Below are 17,740 nucleotides of genomic sequence, written 5' to 3'. Positions count from 1 at the left end.
GCCCCACTGAAGCAAGTCTTGCCCCAGAAGGGTGTCTCCAGCACAGAAGTTCTCCCACTGCAGACACAGCTGATTCTCACTGCCAATTGGCCTGGAGGTCAATTCCTCCCAGTGATACCTACAACAATCAAGGCATAACTACAACAAGACTGTGCACAAAGCCCACAAGGGGGTGCACCAAGAGTGTCCACCTCACGTAACTGGGGAGGCTGAGCCACTGGGCCCTACAGGACACCTAGCACACAAAACCACTCTACCAACACAGGGAAGCATAAAAAATGCGGAGACAAAGAAACAGGTCACAAATGACAGAAATGGAGGAAAGCAAATGACTGGATATAGAGTTTAAAACCACGTTTATAAGGTTTTTCAAGAATTTTATGGAAACCAACGATAAATTTAGTGAGACCCTGGAGCATATGAAAAAAGACCAACTAGAAATTAAGCATACACTGAATGAAATAAAGGATAATATACAGAGATCCAACAGCAGACAAGAGGATGCCAAGAATCAAGTCAAAGATTTGAAATACGAAGAAACAAAAAATACCCAACCAAAGAAGCAAAAAGAAAAAAGAATCCAAAAATATGAAGATAGTGTAAGGAGCCTCTGGGACAACTTCAAGCATACCAACATCAGAATTATAGGGGTGCCAGAAGAAGAGAGAGGGCAAGATATTGAAAACCTATTTGAAGAAATAAAGACAGAAAACTTCCCCTACCTGGTGAAAGAAATAGACTTACAAGTCCAGGAAGTGCAGAGAACCCCAAACAAAAGGAATCCAAAGAGGACCACACCAAGACACATCATAATTAAAATGCCAAGAGCAAAAGACAAAGAGAGAATCTTAAAAGCAGCAAGAGAAAAAAAGTCAGTTACCTACAAGGGAGTACCCATATGACTGACAGCTGATTTCTCAACAGAAACCATGCAGGCCAGAAGAGAGTGGCAAGAAATATTCAAAGTGATGAATAGCAAGAACCTACAACCAAGATTACTTTATCCAGCAAAGCTATCATTCAGAATTGAAGGTCAGATAAAGAGCTTCACAGATAAGAAAAAGCTAAAGGAGTTCATCACCACCAAACCAGCATTATATGAAATGCTGAAAGGTATTCTTTAAGAAGAGGAAGAAGAAAAAGGAACTCTTACCATTTGCCACAGCATGGATGGAACTGGAGAGCATTATGCTAAGTGAAATAAGCCAGTCAGAGAAGGATAAATACCACATGATCTCACTCACTTGTGGAATATTATGAACCACATAAACTGATGAACAAGGACTGATCCAGAGACGGAGAGGCATTGATTGGACTGTCGGGCCTTGGAGGGAAGGTAGGGGAGGGTGGGGGTAAGGGGGAAAGATCAACCAAAGGACTTATATGCAAGCATATAGGCCTAACCAATGGACATGGACAACGGGGGGGGGGGGGGGGGTGAGGGCATGAGCGGGGGGTGGGGGTGGGGGGGTAGGGGGTAACATGAGGATAAGGACACATATGTAATATCTTAATCAATAAAAAAATATATTAGAAAAAAAACACTTCATTTTACACAAATTAAAATAATTTTATTTACTAACAAACTGGCAAGTAATTAAGCATAGTCCCAAACATCAACTGATATAACTTATCAAAAGATAGATTTTTGTTTGTTTATAGTAAGTTTCTTTAAGAGTGCAATATTTCTTCTATTTTGAGAAGTATACACTATAAAAAAGCCATCATGTCTTTGATATATAATAGCGATGATCTAGTTTGTAATTGATATTTCATACTTTATATTAACTTCCTTTGAAATAAAAAAAGTTAATATTGCTTTTATATTTCATAAATTATATCACCTGTAAAATAAGCAAAAATTAGAACATTCTGGAATTAGAATAATCTCATTTAAGATAAAATTTAAAAGAAAAAAAATATATATATGTGTGTGTGTGTGTGTGTATATATATATATATATATATATATATATATATATATATATAATTTATATAACGTACATGTACTTGTAACATGCACCTGCATTGTTTGTGTATGTGTGAGTACGTGTGTGCACACACACAGAGTTTTCTTACCCCTGAACTCATCTCTGTGCTTTTTGGCTGACTCTGTTGTTGCTTATGGTGTCCTGCCAGCAAACCTCCAGCAGTAAGGTTCGGAAAGCTCTGAAGATAAGCCTGTGACCCTGAGAAATTTCCTTCTGCTATTCCCACGGAGGCTGGCTGTTTCTCCTGAGTATTCCCATGCCCTGGCCCAGCTTGTCCAGCAATGTGCTGATTTGGAAAGAACGGTAATAAGCCCATTCCAGCTGTTAGAGTTGTTTGAGTTGGAATCAGATTAGATGCTGTAGGGAACCACAAATGCCAAAAACTTTTGGTTAGACAAGACTTATTCATAATAGTCCTTTTGATTTTGATAAATTATAGGCAAAATGCAAACAAACATTTTTTAATCTATTAGAGAACAGTTACATTCAAAAGGGGAGGTTAGAAGTTGTAAATTAGCAGGTTCCTAGGAAAACAAAAACCTATAATAGAAATCATGCCTTTCTTAAACAACTCCCAGTATAGTCTCAAGAATATTACATTTTTTAATTCTAAGTTTTAATTCTTTATTTTAAAAGTTGAATGCAAAATGTATGCACTGTTTGGCATTTCAGTGGCATCAGTGCCTTTTTTAAAAATGCCCAGTCATTGTAATTTGCCTGCTTCCATATTTGAAGGAATAATTATAGTCTTCAGTTTAAAAAATTTTCTCTTAAAAATTGGTAAAATTAGATTAACTCCAACAATAAATTTGGTCAGCTTTCTTGCACCAGCTCATCTCTTCCCTGATCTCCAGTTCAATGTCTTCACACTGGCAACCTGAATCAACCACAGTTGGAGTGTTTACACACAGAAATCACAAATTCTACAGATCAAGATGTTTTTACTCTAGAGAACTGGTTTTTAAACATTAGCACACCACTTTTTAAAACACATCAATATTTGTGAATAGATCAGCAAATTTAACATGAAAGTTTTACATTTTTATTTTTAGGGCATAACAAGAAATTCTGGGAGGAAAAAAACATCAAAGCTTGAATAGGCAAATTCTGAACCATTCCACTTTTTAAAAAAATCTATAGATCAAAATTAAATGAAAAGAGCTAATTTTGATAACTACTTTAAGTCAAATTTATAATTTACAAACCCACTAAACAAATTTCTTGTTATTTTTAGTATTATGTACTTAAGAGATGGTTTTATCCCTTAGCGATATATTTATTGAACACTGAATGCAGCACATGCAAAAGAAAATGGCTTATTATTTAATCCAACACAACTAATAAATATTTGCATAAGCTTTCAGGCATACAGAATTTATTTTTTAGGACAGACCCCTATGATACCATAAAAATTTCTGTATCTATGTAATGGTTTACTAACAGTCAGAACTGAGTTATCTGATCATTTGACTTGCTGGTTTAATGTACAAGATATATATGTTACCCATCTACATGTTACCCATCTATATATTTTAATTTTATTAATGGTGGCCCCTGGTCCCCCAGCATGCCCACTTCAAGCAAATTTCAGTTAATCCTCACACTGAAAGTGTCTTTCAAAATCATATTCAAGTAAGAAATCACATTAACCACCATGCTCCTATTTTTCTTTTAATAAAAACTGTACACATTATTATTTTTCTTCTAATACTAATATGGAGATCACATTTTAAAAAATGATATCCTATATAAAAGCCTAATATGCTAAGTATCCGGTCGTCTGTTCAACCAATCAAAGGGTAATATGCCAATGATATGCTAAGGGAGCTCAACCGCTTGCTATGATGTGACTGAACACCACGGGGCAGACAGTTGATTGGTAGACCAGTTGCTATGATGTGCACCCACCACCAGGGGGAAGACGCTCTGACCAGTAGGTTAGCTTGCTGCTGGGGTCCAGCAGATTAGGACTGAGCGAGATGGGCCGGACACAACCTGGAGCCCTCCCACATCCCCTCCCCAGCTGACCAACCTCCTGCATCCCATCTTGGCCCTGATTGAGCATTGGTGGGGGTCCCTCGGCCTGGCCTGAGCCTTCTCACAATCCAGAACCCCTTGAGGGATATCGGAGAGCCGGTTTCAGCACAATTCCGCAGGCCAGGCCAAGAGACCCCACTGGTGCACAAATTCAAGAACTGGGCCTCTAGTAAATAAAGAAACTTTAATTAGCCATACCTCCGCTACCCTTCCCATTGGCTAATCAGGGCGATATGCAAATTAACTGCCATCCAAGATGGCAGCCGGCAGCCAGGCAGCTTGAAGCGAACATGAGGCTTGCTTGCTTCAGTGATGGAGGACTCCAACGTTCCCCGCCTGCCGCTGCCGGCCTCTGAGCTTGCAGTTTGAAACATTGTTACAAATATAGAAGCTAAACAAAACCCCAGAAACCTGCTTTCAGCCAGCTGGGATCTCAGAGCTGGAGCTGAAACAGTGTTTCGATTATAGAACCCAAACAAACCAGATACCTGTGTTTAGCAGCTGAGGCCTAAGAGCTGGAGCCAAGCCTCAGAGCTAAAGCTGGCCCAGAATAAAAAAGAATAAAAAGAAAAAAAGGTGCAGTTGGGAGCTTCAGTCACCCGCCAGCCTGAAAATAGCCCTCAGCCCCTTACCCAGACTGGCCAGGCACCCCAGTGGGGACCCCCACCCTGAAGGGTGTGTGACCAGCTGCAAACAGCCATCATCCCCTCATCCAGGCTGGCCAGGCACCCCAGTGGGGACCTCCACCCTGATCCAGGACACCCTTCAAGGCAAACCAGCCGGCCCCCACCCGTGCCCCAGGCCTCTATCCTATATAGTAAAAGGGTAATATGCCTCCCAGCACCAAGATCAGCAGAGCGGCAAGGCCTCCTGGCACCGGGATCAGTGTGACAGGTGCAGCGCCCAAACACCCTGATCACCCTGCGGCTCTGTGACAGGGGGCGGGGCCACAACCTCCCTATCCGCCCTGCTCTGTTCGTGACAGGGGAAGGCGCCCCAACCCCCTGATCAGCCCTGCTCTGTGCCTGATAGGTGGGAGCTCCCCAAACCCCTGATCGCTTTGCGGCTCTGTGTGTGACAGGGTGCAGCGCCCCAACCCCCTGATCGGCCCTGCTCTGTGTGTGACAGGGTGCGGCGGCCCCCCCCCCCCACGGGCCCTGCTCTGTGTGTGACGGGGTAGAGCCATAACCTCCCCATCGGCCCTGCCCTGAGTGTGACAGGTGCAGTGCCCAACCCCCTGATCAGCCCTGCTCTGTGGGTGATAGAGGGCGGCGCCCCAACCACACCCCACAGGCCCTGCGCTGTGTGTGATGGGGTAGAGCCATAACCTCCCCATCGGCCCTGCCCTGAGTGTGACAGGGTGTGGCGCCCCAACCCCCTGATGGGCCCTGCTCTGTGCATGACTGGGGGGAGCTCCCCAAACCCCTGATCAACCCTGCTCTGTGCGTGACAGGGTACGGAGCCCCAACCCCCCTGATGGGCCCTGCTCTGTGAGTGACAGGACAGCGCCCCAACCTCCTGATTGGCCCTGCTCTGTGCGTGACGGGGGTGGTGCCGCAACCTCCCCATCGACCCTGCCTTGAGTGTGACAGGGGACAGTGCCCCAACCTCCCAATCAGCCCTGCTCTGAGCCCGACCAGGGGCTGCACCTAGGGATTGGGCCTGCCCTCTGCCACCCGGGAGCAGGCCTAAGCCAGCAGGTCGTTATCTCCCAAGGGGTCCCAGACTGCAAGAGGGCACAGGCCGGGCTGAGGGACCCCCCCCCCCCCCAGTGCACAAATTTTTGTGCACCGGGCCTCTAGTTCTATATAATAAAAGGCTAATATGCAAATTGACCAAATGGCGAAATGACTGGTTGCTATGACACACACTGACCACCAGGGGGCAGACGCTCAATGCAGGAGCTGCCCCCTGGTGGTCAGTGCACTCCCACAGGGGTAGCACCACTCAGCCAGAAACTGGGCTCACGGCTGGCAAGCACAGCAGCGGTGGCGGGAGCTTCTCCCATCTCACCGGCAGTTGGACATCCTCTGAGGGCTCCCAGACTGTGAGAGGGCGCAGGCCAGGCTGAGGGACCCACCACACACACCCGAGTGCACGAATTTTGTGCACTGGGCCTTTAGGTCCTTAATAAAAGCTAAGGTTTTCTTATCCAGGCAGATATTCAATGGATGCCTGTGTAATCTGTTGTCAGCCCAGGGGGCAGCACGTCACTCTCAAATGGACCTATGTGTTTGCCTCACACTGCTGCGAACCTTTACCAAACATTAAAGCTTATCCCACAGGGAAAGTCTTATCTTGGTATGGAAACAAATCCATCAGCAACATCAATAGTTTTCTAATATTAAAAACAGAAAAGCCAAAAGAGCCCTGGAAATTTTAAATGACTAAAAACTCAAATTTGACCTTCCTGTAAAAAGTAGAATATAGGTAAATTATCTTTAAACCTCAAATCTGACTGTTTACTGACTTTTCAGTAAATACACATCATTTACTTTTATGTGCTTCTCCATGATGACCCAACTCTGTTTTCAAGGGAAGTGCTGACCCTATTCCTACTGCAGCCTGAAGGACCATCGCTGGGGGATCTCCAAGTAATCCCGGTTTCTGCAAAAGAAGAAGAGAAAGTAAGACCTTTGCCAATGGCAGCAGGAAATAACTGAGTTAAGAGGCTACACAAGTGAAAATTCAATCTGACCAATAGCCTGATTATAGAAAAAAAAAGAACTCATTCCAAAAGAAAAAGCAATTCCATACTTACATTATTAGTATGAATGTTCTCAAACTTCATTAATTGTTGCTGTGCCAGTGACACATGGGAGAGGTTCTGAAGGAATAAATTAGAAGTATTACCCATAATTGAGCTCTGTGAAAAACGTAAAACATCAAGTTAGTTTAATTTTTAGAAGCTGCTTGTTGTATAACCTAATTCACATGGTTTAATTCTCTAGCTGATCTGAGCAAAAGCAACAGCTTCTTTGTATCTCATGTTTCAACTGCAGACAACAGCAATGAATTCTTGTAATGATATACAAGATGTAACTCTAATGTCAGCATCATCCAATCATTTACTTATTCATTTACTCATTCAACAAAGGCTGACTGAGCACTTCCTACGTGTCCGTCACTGTGCTACATAGTGGGAAACACAGCACTCTGATCGGCCCTCATGACCTTATCGTTCCCTGAAGAAATAAGGCATTAACTAACGATAAAAACATAAATACGAATGGCAATGAGCACACGAAGGGAAAATACAAGGAGCTATGAGAACAGACAGTGGCGGGTTGGGTGAGATTGTTAATTTCAAAGGTTTTCCTGGGGAACCAGCTATTGCACAGAGATTGGAAGGCTGCGGAGAATAACTAGGCGAAATCTGGGGGAATCAGGTGATGCTGCAGTGGAGAGCACTCCAGGCAGAAGGAACAGCAGGAGCAAAGACCTAAGGAGAAGGGAACAAGGCCCTTTGAGGGCCAAAGCAGGCCACTGTAGCTGAGACAGCGATGCCCTGAGCATGGGAGCAGGTGAGCCCAGCTTGGACAGGCCTTAAAGGCAAAATCAAGCATTTTGATTTTAATTCTAAAATAAAGAGAATATTGTCTACTCTCTGAATACCCTTTTTGTATCACTCTTCACACCTTATTGTAATAAATTATTTATTTTCTCTATTTGTTGAAATTTTATAAGAACAGTGGCGATCAACGTGTGTTCAATACTGTAGCCTCAATGATCAGCAGAGCGTCTAGTATGTGACATTCTCATTAAACATGTTGAGTAAATGAATGAACAAAGGCCCTATAATATACAAGGTCCTATGTTAGATTCTAAGAATGAAAAATAAATAGAAGTAGGCCTTTCCCTTAGAAAGCAAGGTGTAGGACCAGACATTCACCCAATCTACAATCACCTGTTATGTATTAGGTTTGATTTGTAACTGGGCTCCTATATAGATGCAGCCTTAACGCTACCTGAAATTAATGTTCATCTCCAGTATTATAGCTATATATACAAACACATTTTAAGATACTTATCTGAAAAAGGTAAAACAAATTTTTACTCTGATATACGAATTATTTTTATAACATCAATTAAAATTTAAGAATAAGAGTTATTGTTCATTCATTTATTGTTTTTCTTTCTGTAAATACTCTTCTGAGTTAAGGCCACATAAGAGGACTTTTTCTGAGCTATAGTCGCGCACCATATAACATTCTGGTCAATGATGGACCAAACATATGACAGTGGTAGGGAATAACAGCTCCATGCCCTAAGACCTTCCAGTGGGGAAAGATGTGGAGGTGAAAGGCAGTGATACTGGTGATCCTGAGCTAATGTGTGTTCGTGTCTTAGTTTTTAACAAAAAAATTTTTTTAAGTAAAAATAATAAATATTTGAAATAAAAAATAGCTTAGAGAATAACGATATAAAGAGAGGAAGCTTTTTTGTATAAATGAATAATGTGAGTTTTAAACTAAATATTTTCACAAGAGTTGAAAAGTTAAAAAAATTACATTTAGCCCTAGCCAGTTTGGCTCAGTGGATAGAGCGTCGGCCTGTGGACTGAAGGGTCCCAGGTTCTATTCCGATCAAGGGCACATGCGTGGGTTGTGGGCTCAATCCCCAGTAGGGGATGTGCATGAGGCAGCCGATCAATGATTCTCTCTCATCATTGATGTTTCTATCTCTCTCTTCCTCTCTGAAAGCAATAAAAATATATTTAAATAAATAAAAATAAAAATTATATTTATAAAGTAAAAAAGTAAAAGTTAAGATTTACTTATTGAAGAAAAATAATTTTTATGAATTTAATGTTGCCTGAGTGTACAGTATTTATAAAGACTATGCTAGTGTACAGCAATGTCCTCGGCCTTCACTACTCACTCACTGATTCACCCAAGCAATTTCCATTCCTGCCAGTGCCCAATATAGATGTACCAACACAGGTGAGTTCATACATGATGAAATCGCCTAACTATGCATTTCTTGGAACATATCCCTATTGTTAATCAATGAATGACTATACTGATTTAGTTACAGAAAAATGTACCACACAAAATATACCCTTCCTTACTTAATGCCTTACACACAGGAATCAATAAATATATAACGATGCTGCTTTGATTAGCTTAATTTGATCTGATGTTCTCATTATGTTTTTATATCTTTGTTTTTAATCCTCACCTGACGATATTTTTTCCATTGTTTTTCAGAGAAAGTGGAAAGGAGGGATGAAAAGAGGGAAGAGAGGGAATGAGAGAGGAAGGAAGTGTGAGAGAGACACATCAATTGGTTGCTTGACTGGGAGGCAGGGAGCAAACCCACAACCTAGGTATGTGCCCTTGACCAGGATTCGAACCCTCAACCCTTCAGTGCATGGGCCAACATTTAACCACTGACCAACACTGGCCATGGCTAAATTATGTTTTTACGTACCTATACTTATAAGTATTTTTTTAAATACTCATTTAACTTGAGAACTTTACTTGTAAAGAACAAACAAAATATTCACTACAAATTTTTGATGTTTCAATATTCAATGCTGTTTATATACCTGATGTGCTTTATTCAAATGTAAAAATGCAGGGGAGATGGATGGATTCATCAGATGTGGCAAGCTGTGAGGTGTTCCAAGAACTGCTTTAAGAAAATAAAAGTAATTTAATTTTATGATATATATGGTTTTAAAAATAAAACAAACTTCAAAAAGGATAAATGAATATTTCTTTAAACTTTTAACAAATTAATTGGAAGTTCATTTACATACTGACCTTTTCAGTGCACAAAAAGGACAGGATTCTTTCCATGCGATATTTAAAATCCCCACACTTTCTGTAATAATGGTAAAACACCAAACCTAGCTTTTCTCTTCTCTAGTGCTTTAGTGCAACAAAACCAATTCCATCTTTTAACAAGTATGCTACTAGTTGAATCCACGTTATTTGCTCAGTATTTTTGTTAGGTTTGGGGTATTTTGGCAAGGAGTGGGAGGCAAGGACTTAATACAAACCTGTCTTTGAAAACTACACAGTACAATTGTGAGGAAAATATATATACATAAAAAGTATTTACATAATAAAGTCAAAAGAAACAACAGTTGATAAAAGGAATGAATGGTAACCATACTCTTTATCAAATTTGTCTAAGAGCACAAATATCAGGAGATGTTTTTCAAAATGAACAAAATAAATGAAGCAATTTCATTTTATTATTATAAAGTAACTGGAAATAGTCATAATATACACATTTCTCTAGCAATACAACAATTAGAACGAGTGGAGGTCAGATGTAAAAAGCACTTCAAAAAGCAAATAATCCAATGATAAAAAAAAATTTGGAACTTACATATATAACATCCCTACAAGTTCATCCCTTGCTTTAAAAACTGTTTCAAATTTTCATTACTTGCTGAGGCAGCCCATTACGTTTTTGGAAAACTGACTATTAGAAAATGCTTTCTTTAGAATGAGCTAGTTTCAGTGTAGGTGGTAGGAAGATTAGGTCATTAGGATGAGGTGCTTAAAGAAAGACACTGTTTATTAGGAAAGATGGATAAAAAATGGTCATTTCATAATGATAAAGAGGCCAGTTCATCAGGAGGATGAGACAAGCTTAAATGTCTCTACACCAAGTAACAAAGGTTCAAAATATATAAAGCAAAAATTTATGGTTAGAAATTAAAAACTACTTCCTTTTTTTCAGAGAGTCACTGTATTTTGTTATAAGACAGTAAAATATATTTCACAGCTTTTAGTGAAAACAGTATTTCCCAGTTTAAAACAAGAACTAGAATCAAAACACTGAAAATGTCCACTATCTCATATCTAGCTGCTTTTACCCTAAGCTATTGGCTAGGTCTCCCACGTGCTCCATCCTTCCCTCACATAACTAACAGAATAAGTTGACAGAAAATTAGTAAAGATATAAAAGATCTGAACAGCACTATTGTTACCATAGTTAGCTAAATATTAATAAGAATAAGGCAAAAGGAATTGGACATTGCTAAACCTAATGGGCTGAGACACTGAGCCTGTTTGCTTGACCAGGAAGATATAGCTTAACAACCCTCTCTTCCCCCGTGTAGGGAGCAGCCCACCCTCCCACCAACAATATGCACAAAGGATTATAATACAACATGACCAAGGGAGGTGTACCCTAGGAATGAAAAGGTTTAATATTTTAAAAATCAATCAATGTTACTCATCATGTCAATAGACAACAACAACAAAACTCAATCCCAGACAGCATTTCAATTAGTGGAAAAAAGAAATAAATAAATTCCAGCAATTATCATGATATAATTTCTCAGCAATAGAGGAGTAAAAGGGAGTTTTCAGCTTGGAAAACAAAACCTGTGGAGAAAAAAACACACACAATAGCTTACATAATACCTAATAATAAAACAAGAATGCTTTCTTTGTAAGATGAGGAACAAGGCAAGAATGTCCACTCTCACCAGTTCAATGCACAAATTATGCTGAAATTTCTACCTATTCTATTAAAACAAGAAAAAAAATAAAACGTATAAATATTAGAAAGAAAGGAGTAAAACTATGTTAATTTGTAGATGACATGATTGTCTATATAGAAAATCCTTAGGAAAAAAACATATTAGAAATAATAAGGTTGCAAGATACAAGATAAATATACAAAATCAACTGAACTTGCATATGTAGCAACAAGCAATAGAAAATTGAAGTTTAAAAAGAAATCTTATTTAAAATAGAAAAAATATAAAACGCTATGAAAAAATCTGACAAAATATATGTGAGATTTGTACCCTGAAAACAAAATATTTCTGAGGAAAATGAAAGAAGAGCTAAAAAAATTCAGAGATATATACCATATTTATGACTTGGCTTCAAATTTGTCAAATCTGCCCATTCAACTCAGTATCAATCAAATTCCCAAGCAGATAATTTTTCTTAGAAATTGACAGGCTGATTCTAAAATTTATATGTACATGCAAAGGATCTTAAGTAGACAAAAGAAATGGAAAAGGAAGAATAAAGTTGGAGGACTTACTTTAATTGATTTTGGGGCTTATTATAAAGCTACATTTATCAAGACAAAATACTATTGGTACAAAGAAGACATTTAGATCAACGCAACAGAATACAGAGTCCAGAGGTAGAGACACAGATACAGAGTCAATTGGTTTTTGAAAAAGATATCAAAAAGTTCAGTGGAAAAGGATAATCTTTTTAAATAAATGATGTTGGAACAACTGTAACGAAAATTAACCTGGACTTTTCCCTCACACCATAAGCAAAAATTAACTCAAAATGGATCACAGATCTAAAGGTAAGAGATAAAATTATAGAACTTCTTGAAGAAAACATGGGCCTTGAATTCAGCAGATTTGTTAAATATGACACAAGAAGTACCAACTATAAAAGAAAAACATAATACACTGACACAAGATGCTTTGCTTTTCTGAATACCAAGAAGCTTTTCATACATTCTCCAGAAGTCTGGCATGTATTTCAGTGAGGTAGATTTAATCCTCTTCCCTTGCCACTCCACACATTTCTCTAACAGTGTAATGTTAAAATAGCTTAGCTTAACTGTGAAAGTACAGCTAAAATAAAGAAGCATAATCAAATATGCCCATATATCCATGTGAGAAGAAAGGAGAGTAGAGAATATATATTCTTAGATCAAAAACAAAATAATGTTGGAGAGGAGTTACTAAAAATAGCCCAGAGTCCAAAGGTGTGAACAATACTTTCTAAAAGACCCAAGAGGGTGACATACTTCTTTAAACACTAATAATTATCTCAGAAAACTTCATGGAAACTTAATGATCACTGCACTTTGCGCTGATCAGATCTCATCTATAGGACATGTCCATGTCTATGTCCACCACATTTCAGGACAACTCAGAAACCCTGGGCCTTACCTACTTGCGGAGGGGATCTAGAGAGCATACCCTGACATGTTATGGAAAGTCAAATACAGAACTGTAGTCTCCAAAGAGGTATAAGAGGTGTAAAAAGAAAATATTAGAACTGTTATTTACATTTACTTTCTTCTTAAGAATAAAATTATTAAGTTTAAGATGTCTTCCTATATGGGTTGACAAAAGTGCATTTCTATATTTGACATGTATGTGATATACATATACTGTATATATTGGGGCTCTGTTCAAAATTCATTTCACTGATAGGGGTCCATAATTCAAAAGTAAATACATAAAAGGAGACCACTGGTCTGGAGAATAGAAGACAGGGAAAAAAACAAAGATGACTAAGATTTCATGTTACTTGTCTTCAAATATTAGAAGGCTTTTCTTATGGAAAAATAGATTTATTCTGTGTTTCTTCAGAGGGAGAACTAGAATAAGTGGCTAAAGGTTGTGGGAATTGCCACCTATTATAAAGAAAAACCTTCTAGTAATTAAATTTGTCAAACCAGGGAATAGGCTGCCTTGGGAAATAGTGAGCTTCTTAGACTTCAATTAGCCAAGACATAACAAGGATATCTCTATACCATTAAAATTGCAGAAGAGACATCTGATTGTGTAATAGACGGAGCCAGAAAACCTCTAAAGCTGCTGCTTACACACAAATAATTGATGAGAATATGAAGTACTTAACATGAATATTGTTGTACAATGAAGAATTAACTGGTCCTCATGCCTGGTTCTTGAAAGAAACAATCAATCTTTGGAATGTCCCCAATGACAAGAGTATCTGTGTTATGCTAATGAAGTGATTCTAGGTGGGCCCCTAAATAGTTTCAGAATAGAGGCTGGTCATACCAAAAAGACCAACCAGTGATTAGAGGGCTGGGCCTTTAAGCCATGTAATAACAGCCAGACCTCCTGACCTCCAGAGAGAGGAGGAGGACAGAGGATTGAATTCAGTAAGATGATGAAATATCATACCTACAAATGAAACCCCAATAAAAACCCTGGACATCAAATTTAGTTCCATAGAGATCCCTGGTTGGTGAATAGACTGAAGTGCTAGGAAAGTAATGTGCTCTGATTCCATGAAAGCTCTGTATTCAAGACCTTCCCAGACCTAGCCCTAGGTGTCTCTTCATTTGGCTGTTTCTGAGTTGTATACTTGATAACAAAACTGTAATCGTAAGTTCTGTGAGTTGTTCTAGCAATTTATCAAACCTGAGGGGTCATAGGAACACCCAAATTTGTAGTCAGTTGGTCAGAAGTACGGTGGCCTGGGGACCCCCTGAATTTGTGGCTGGAATGTGAAGTTGGGGCAGATGTGTTGGGGACTAAGCCCTTAACTTATGGGGGTTAGGTGAACTCTGGGTAGTCAGTGCTAGAAACGAACTGCAGTCCACTAGTTGGTGTTAGACCAGTGAAGGGTTAAAACTGAACAAACATATTTACTCTAAATATTTTACTCTAAAAATTAGTGTTGAATATAGGAATTCATTTCCTCAAACTGCTAAAATACACATTTGTGTATGTACAGTTGTTCATTTCAGAAGATAAGCAAGCTCTTATCAGAGAAAGAATACTAAGTAGATATTTCGTGTATATGATAATGATTTAAGATTTCCACATTGCCTAGAAAATGTTTTTGTCATTTTCTACAAAATGAAACAATTTCACAAAAATAAAGCGCAAAGAGGAAACAGACCTTTAATACTTCTCAATAAAGTAATTCTGCTAAAAATATTACAAAGAATGTCACATCCTTTATTGATATAGTTGATAACAATGTAGTATATTAATATCTGTTCTATAAATTCATGTCAACTGGGAGCTAAACTGAAGATTTAATATTTAACATTTGTTAATGGTTAAAAAAAATTAGGAACACATAAGAAGACTGTATCCACCAAAAAGAGCCAAAACATATTATCACCTCAAATCATTAATTGAAATTCATTGAAAAGTCCTAGAAAATTAATTACTTCTAGACTAAATGTGTGTTTTTTCATGTAAAACAGCACAATTAACTTCATGCCATCATTCTAAATTTAATCAGCGCTCAGTGCTTACCTGGTTTAACAGCTCGCCCACAGAGTTGGGGTTGTAGAAGAACCTGTAACATGGCAGGATTGTTTAAACTCTTCATAATTTGTACAGGATTTGGCTCTGGAAGTAAGCCCTTCTGATTACTGTGCATCTTCAATGAATACAGAAATAGAAAACATTAGAACAAGGGTAAGTATAAAAGATGACATTTTAAAGGCATTCTTCCAGAAATTCTCATTCATCTGATAAGATTTATTTTGTGATAAACACAATTTGCTTTGTATTATACCTTTGTTGTATACATTCAACCACAGTTTCGTAATTATGTTATACTCTACTACACAGCTCATACTAAAATCCTCACAGAATGTCTCAGTTAAATACAAATTAGCTTTAAGAAGACTAACAATTTAGTAAGATAAATCTCTTTACAAGTAGAAAGATGCCAAGGAGATCTGAATTTATAACAGGAAGATAACTTGTTAACAAAATATGAACGTTTTGATATCACAGAAGAGCTTCACTATAATGATCAAAAGTGTAATAATGTGGGTTGCTTTACATAACATTATCTTATAATAAAGGTCTTGATTTCCTTAGTTAATCCTCTAATAAGAGAAAAAAAGATGGACTGGCCTTACATATATGTAATTGGGTGGCTTCCTAATAACATGAAATTGTTCCTGGTTTTAAAAGCCAGCCTGATAGGTAAGGATATTGGTATTTTGTTACAAAAGGAAAACTGTTAGCCATCAGAAAATGGAGAACTGACACTGACATCTGGAATCCCTCTTCAAACACTTAACAGCATAACAGATTTTTATTGGTAACATGAAGCGTGGACAGGTAGTTACAAAGAATAACCAATAAGAAATACTGGGTATGGAAAACATGACTGTAAAAAAAAGCAGCTCTCGCTTACTATATACTTGTCATTATTCTAAGCATTTTACATGGATTATAACACTCAATCCTGCAAAACAACTCTATAGGGTTGGTATTACAAACCCTATTATATAGATGAGGATAACAAAGAAACTCATAAAGCATTATCCTTAACCTCTGTCCTGTGCTGTAATAAATAGGTTAACAGGTTAAATAGAATACATGTGACTGAAAAACAAAATAGTGGCCTGAAAGATCAGTTCAAAGAATGTTTCCAAAGACATCAGCCAAGGATAAAAAAGGGGGAAAATGCAAACAAGTAAGACAAACCATGGGAATGGAAAATGCAAGCAAAACAAAAGCAAAAAACAAGGCAATGAAGAGGCTGGAAGTGCCACCTACATAAAATAGAAATCCTGAAGGAGAAAATAAAGAAGGAAATCTTTGAAGATATAATGGCTGAAAATTCCCCATTATTAAAAAAAATTAAAGATCACAGATGAAACGGGGTGCATAGTATTCCAAATCCTACGTAATAAAAGGATAGTATGCAAACTGTCCCCTCGACCAGGAGTTCGTCCTGGAGTTCGACCAGGGGGTGGGGCCAGCCAGGGTAAGGGAGCAAGGCCCCGGCCTGCAGACAGCAGCCAGCAGCCACTAGGGACCCTACCAGTGCACGAAATTTGTGCACTGGACCTCTAGTATGATATATAAGAAGAAAACACATTTAGTCACATTTTTTATGTGAAATTTAAGAACATTAAAATCAAAATAAAAATGCTAAAGGCTTTCTGTAAGAAAGAACATATTTCCAAGAAACAAGAAGTAGATTAATATCTTCTATCTCAAAGCAATAGCCCTGGATTCAAGAAGGCAACAAATTAATATTTTCAAAGTGCTTCAAGAAAAGAAATTTAAATCTGTATGTTTATATCCAGCTGAGTTATTTCTTAAATATGTGAAAAATAATATTCGCAGCCATACAAATTTTCAAAATTTTTAGTCTCTGAAAATGAAAACCAAGAAGCAATAAACACAAGGCAATACTGCATAATGCATGGAAATTAAGGTATGCAATATCATCATAAATTTCAATCTTGCATACAAAAGCCAAGACTATAAAAACAAAACAAAACAAATGAAAGGAACAATGACTGACAAAATAAGGAGAAAGAAAAATCAACAACTATCTATCTATCCTATATAATAAAAGTCTAATATGCTAAGTGTCCGGTCGTCCAGTTGGCCATCGAACCAATCAAAGCATAATATGCTAATGATATGCTAAGGCCACTCAACTGCTTGCTATGACATGCACTGACCACCAGGGGGCAGATGCTCCGACCAGTAGGTTAGCTTGCTGCTGGGGTCTGGCTGATTGGGACTGAGTGAGATGGGCCAGACATGCCCTGGAGCCCTCCCGTGGTCCCTCCCCAACTGGCCAACCTCCCACGTCCCTCCCCGGCCCCAATCATGCATCAGTGGGGTCACGGCTGGCAAGCACAGTGGCAGTGGCGGGAGCCTCTCCCACCTCCGCAGCAGCACTAAGGATGTCTGACTGCCGGCTTAGGTCTACTTCCCTAAGCTGGCAGTCGGATATCCCCTGAGGGCTCTTGGACTGTGAGAGGGTGCAGGCTGGGCTGAGGGATCACCCCCTCAGTGCACAAATTTCATGCAGTGGGTCTCTAGTATATATATCAAAGGCTAATATGCAAAGTGTCCCCTCAGGAGTTTGACCCAGAAACTGCAAGTTCGATCGCTCGTTATAACATGCGCTGACTACCAGGGGGTGGCACAGAACAAAGGAAGGCCCCAGCCGGCAGCTGGAAGGAAAGCCCCGATTGGCCCTGATTGCCAACCAGGCGTAGGGACCCTAC

General features: G+C 38.9%; 1 protein-coding gene across 2 annotated transcripts in view; it reads right to left on the bottom strand.

Moving 5' to 3' along the window:
- The window catches only part of RAVER2 (ribonucleoprotein, PTB binding 2), a 99,522-nt gene that overhangs the window by 30,529 nt on the left and 51,253 nt on the right, over positions 1–17,740 (bottom strand). Inside the window, exons 5-9 of one of the 2 annotated variants that reach the window (XM_036347933.1) lie at positions 15,003–15,129; positions 9,579–9,664; positions 6,789–6,893; positions 6,523–6,634; positions 2,079–2,347 (exon numbers count right to left, since the gene is read on the bottom strand). In XM_036347933.1, coding sequence (XP_036203826.1) covers positions 2,079–2,347; positions 6,523–6,634; positions 6,789–6,893; positions 9,579–9,664; positions 15,003–15,129 — 699 coding nt within the window. The remainder of the gene's footprint in view (positions 1–2,078; positions 2,348–6,522; positions 6,635–6,788; positions 6,894–9,578; positions 9,665–15,002; positions 15,130–17,740) is intronic. The other variant, XM_036347934.1, reaches the window with a different exon arrangement.

This window comes from Myotis myotis, unplaced genomic scaffold (assembly GCF_014108235.1).
Source record: "Myotis myotis isolate mMyoMyo1 unplaced genomic scaffold, mMyoMyo1.p scaffold_m19_p_2, whole genome shotgun sequence".
Lineage (NCBI taxonomy): Eukaryota > Metazoa > Chordata > Mammalia > Chiroptera > Vespertilionidae > Myotis > Myotis myotis.
The sequence above is the reverse complement of the archived record's forward strand: the minus strand, read 5'-3'. Positions and strand labels throughout refer to the sequence as shown.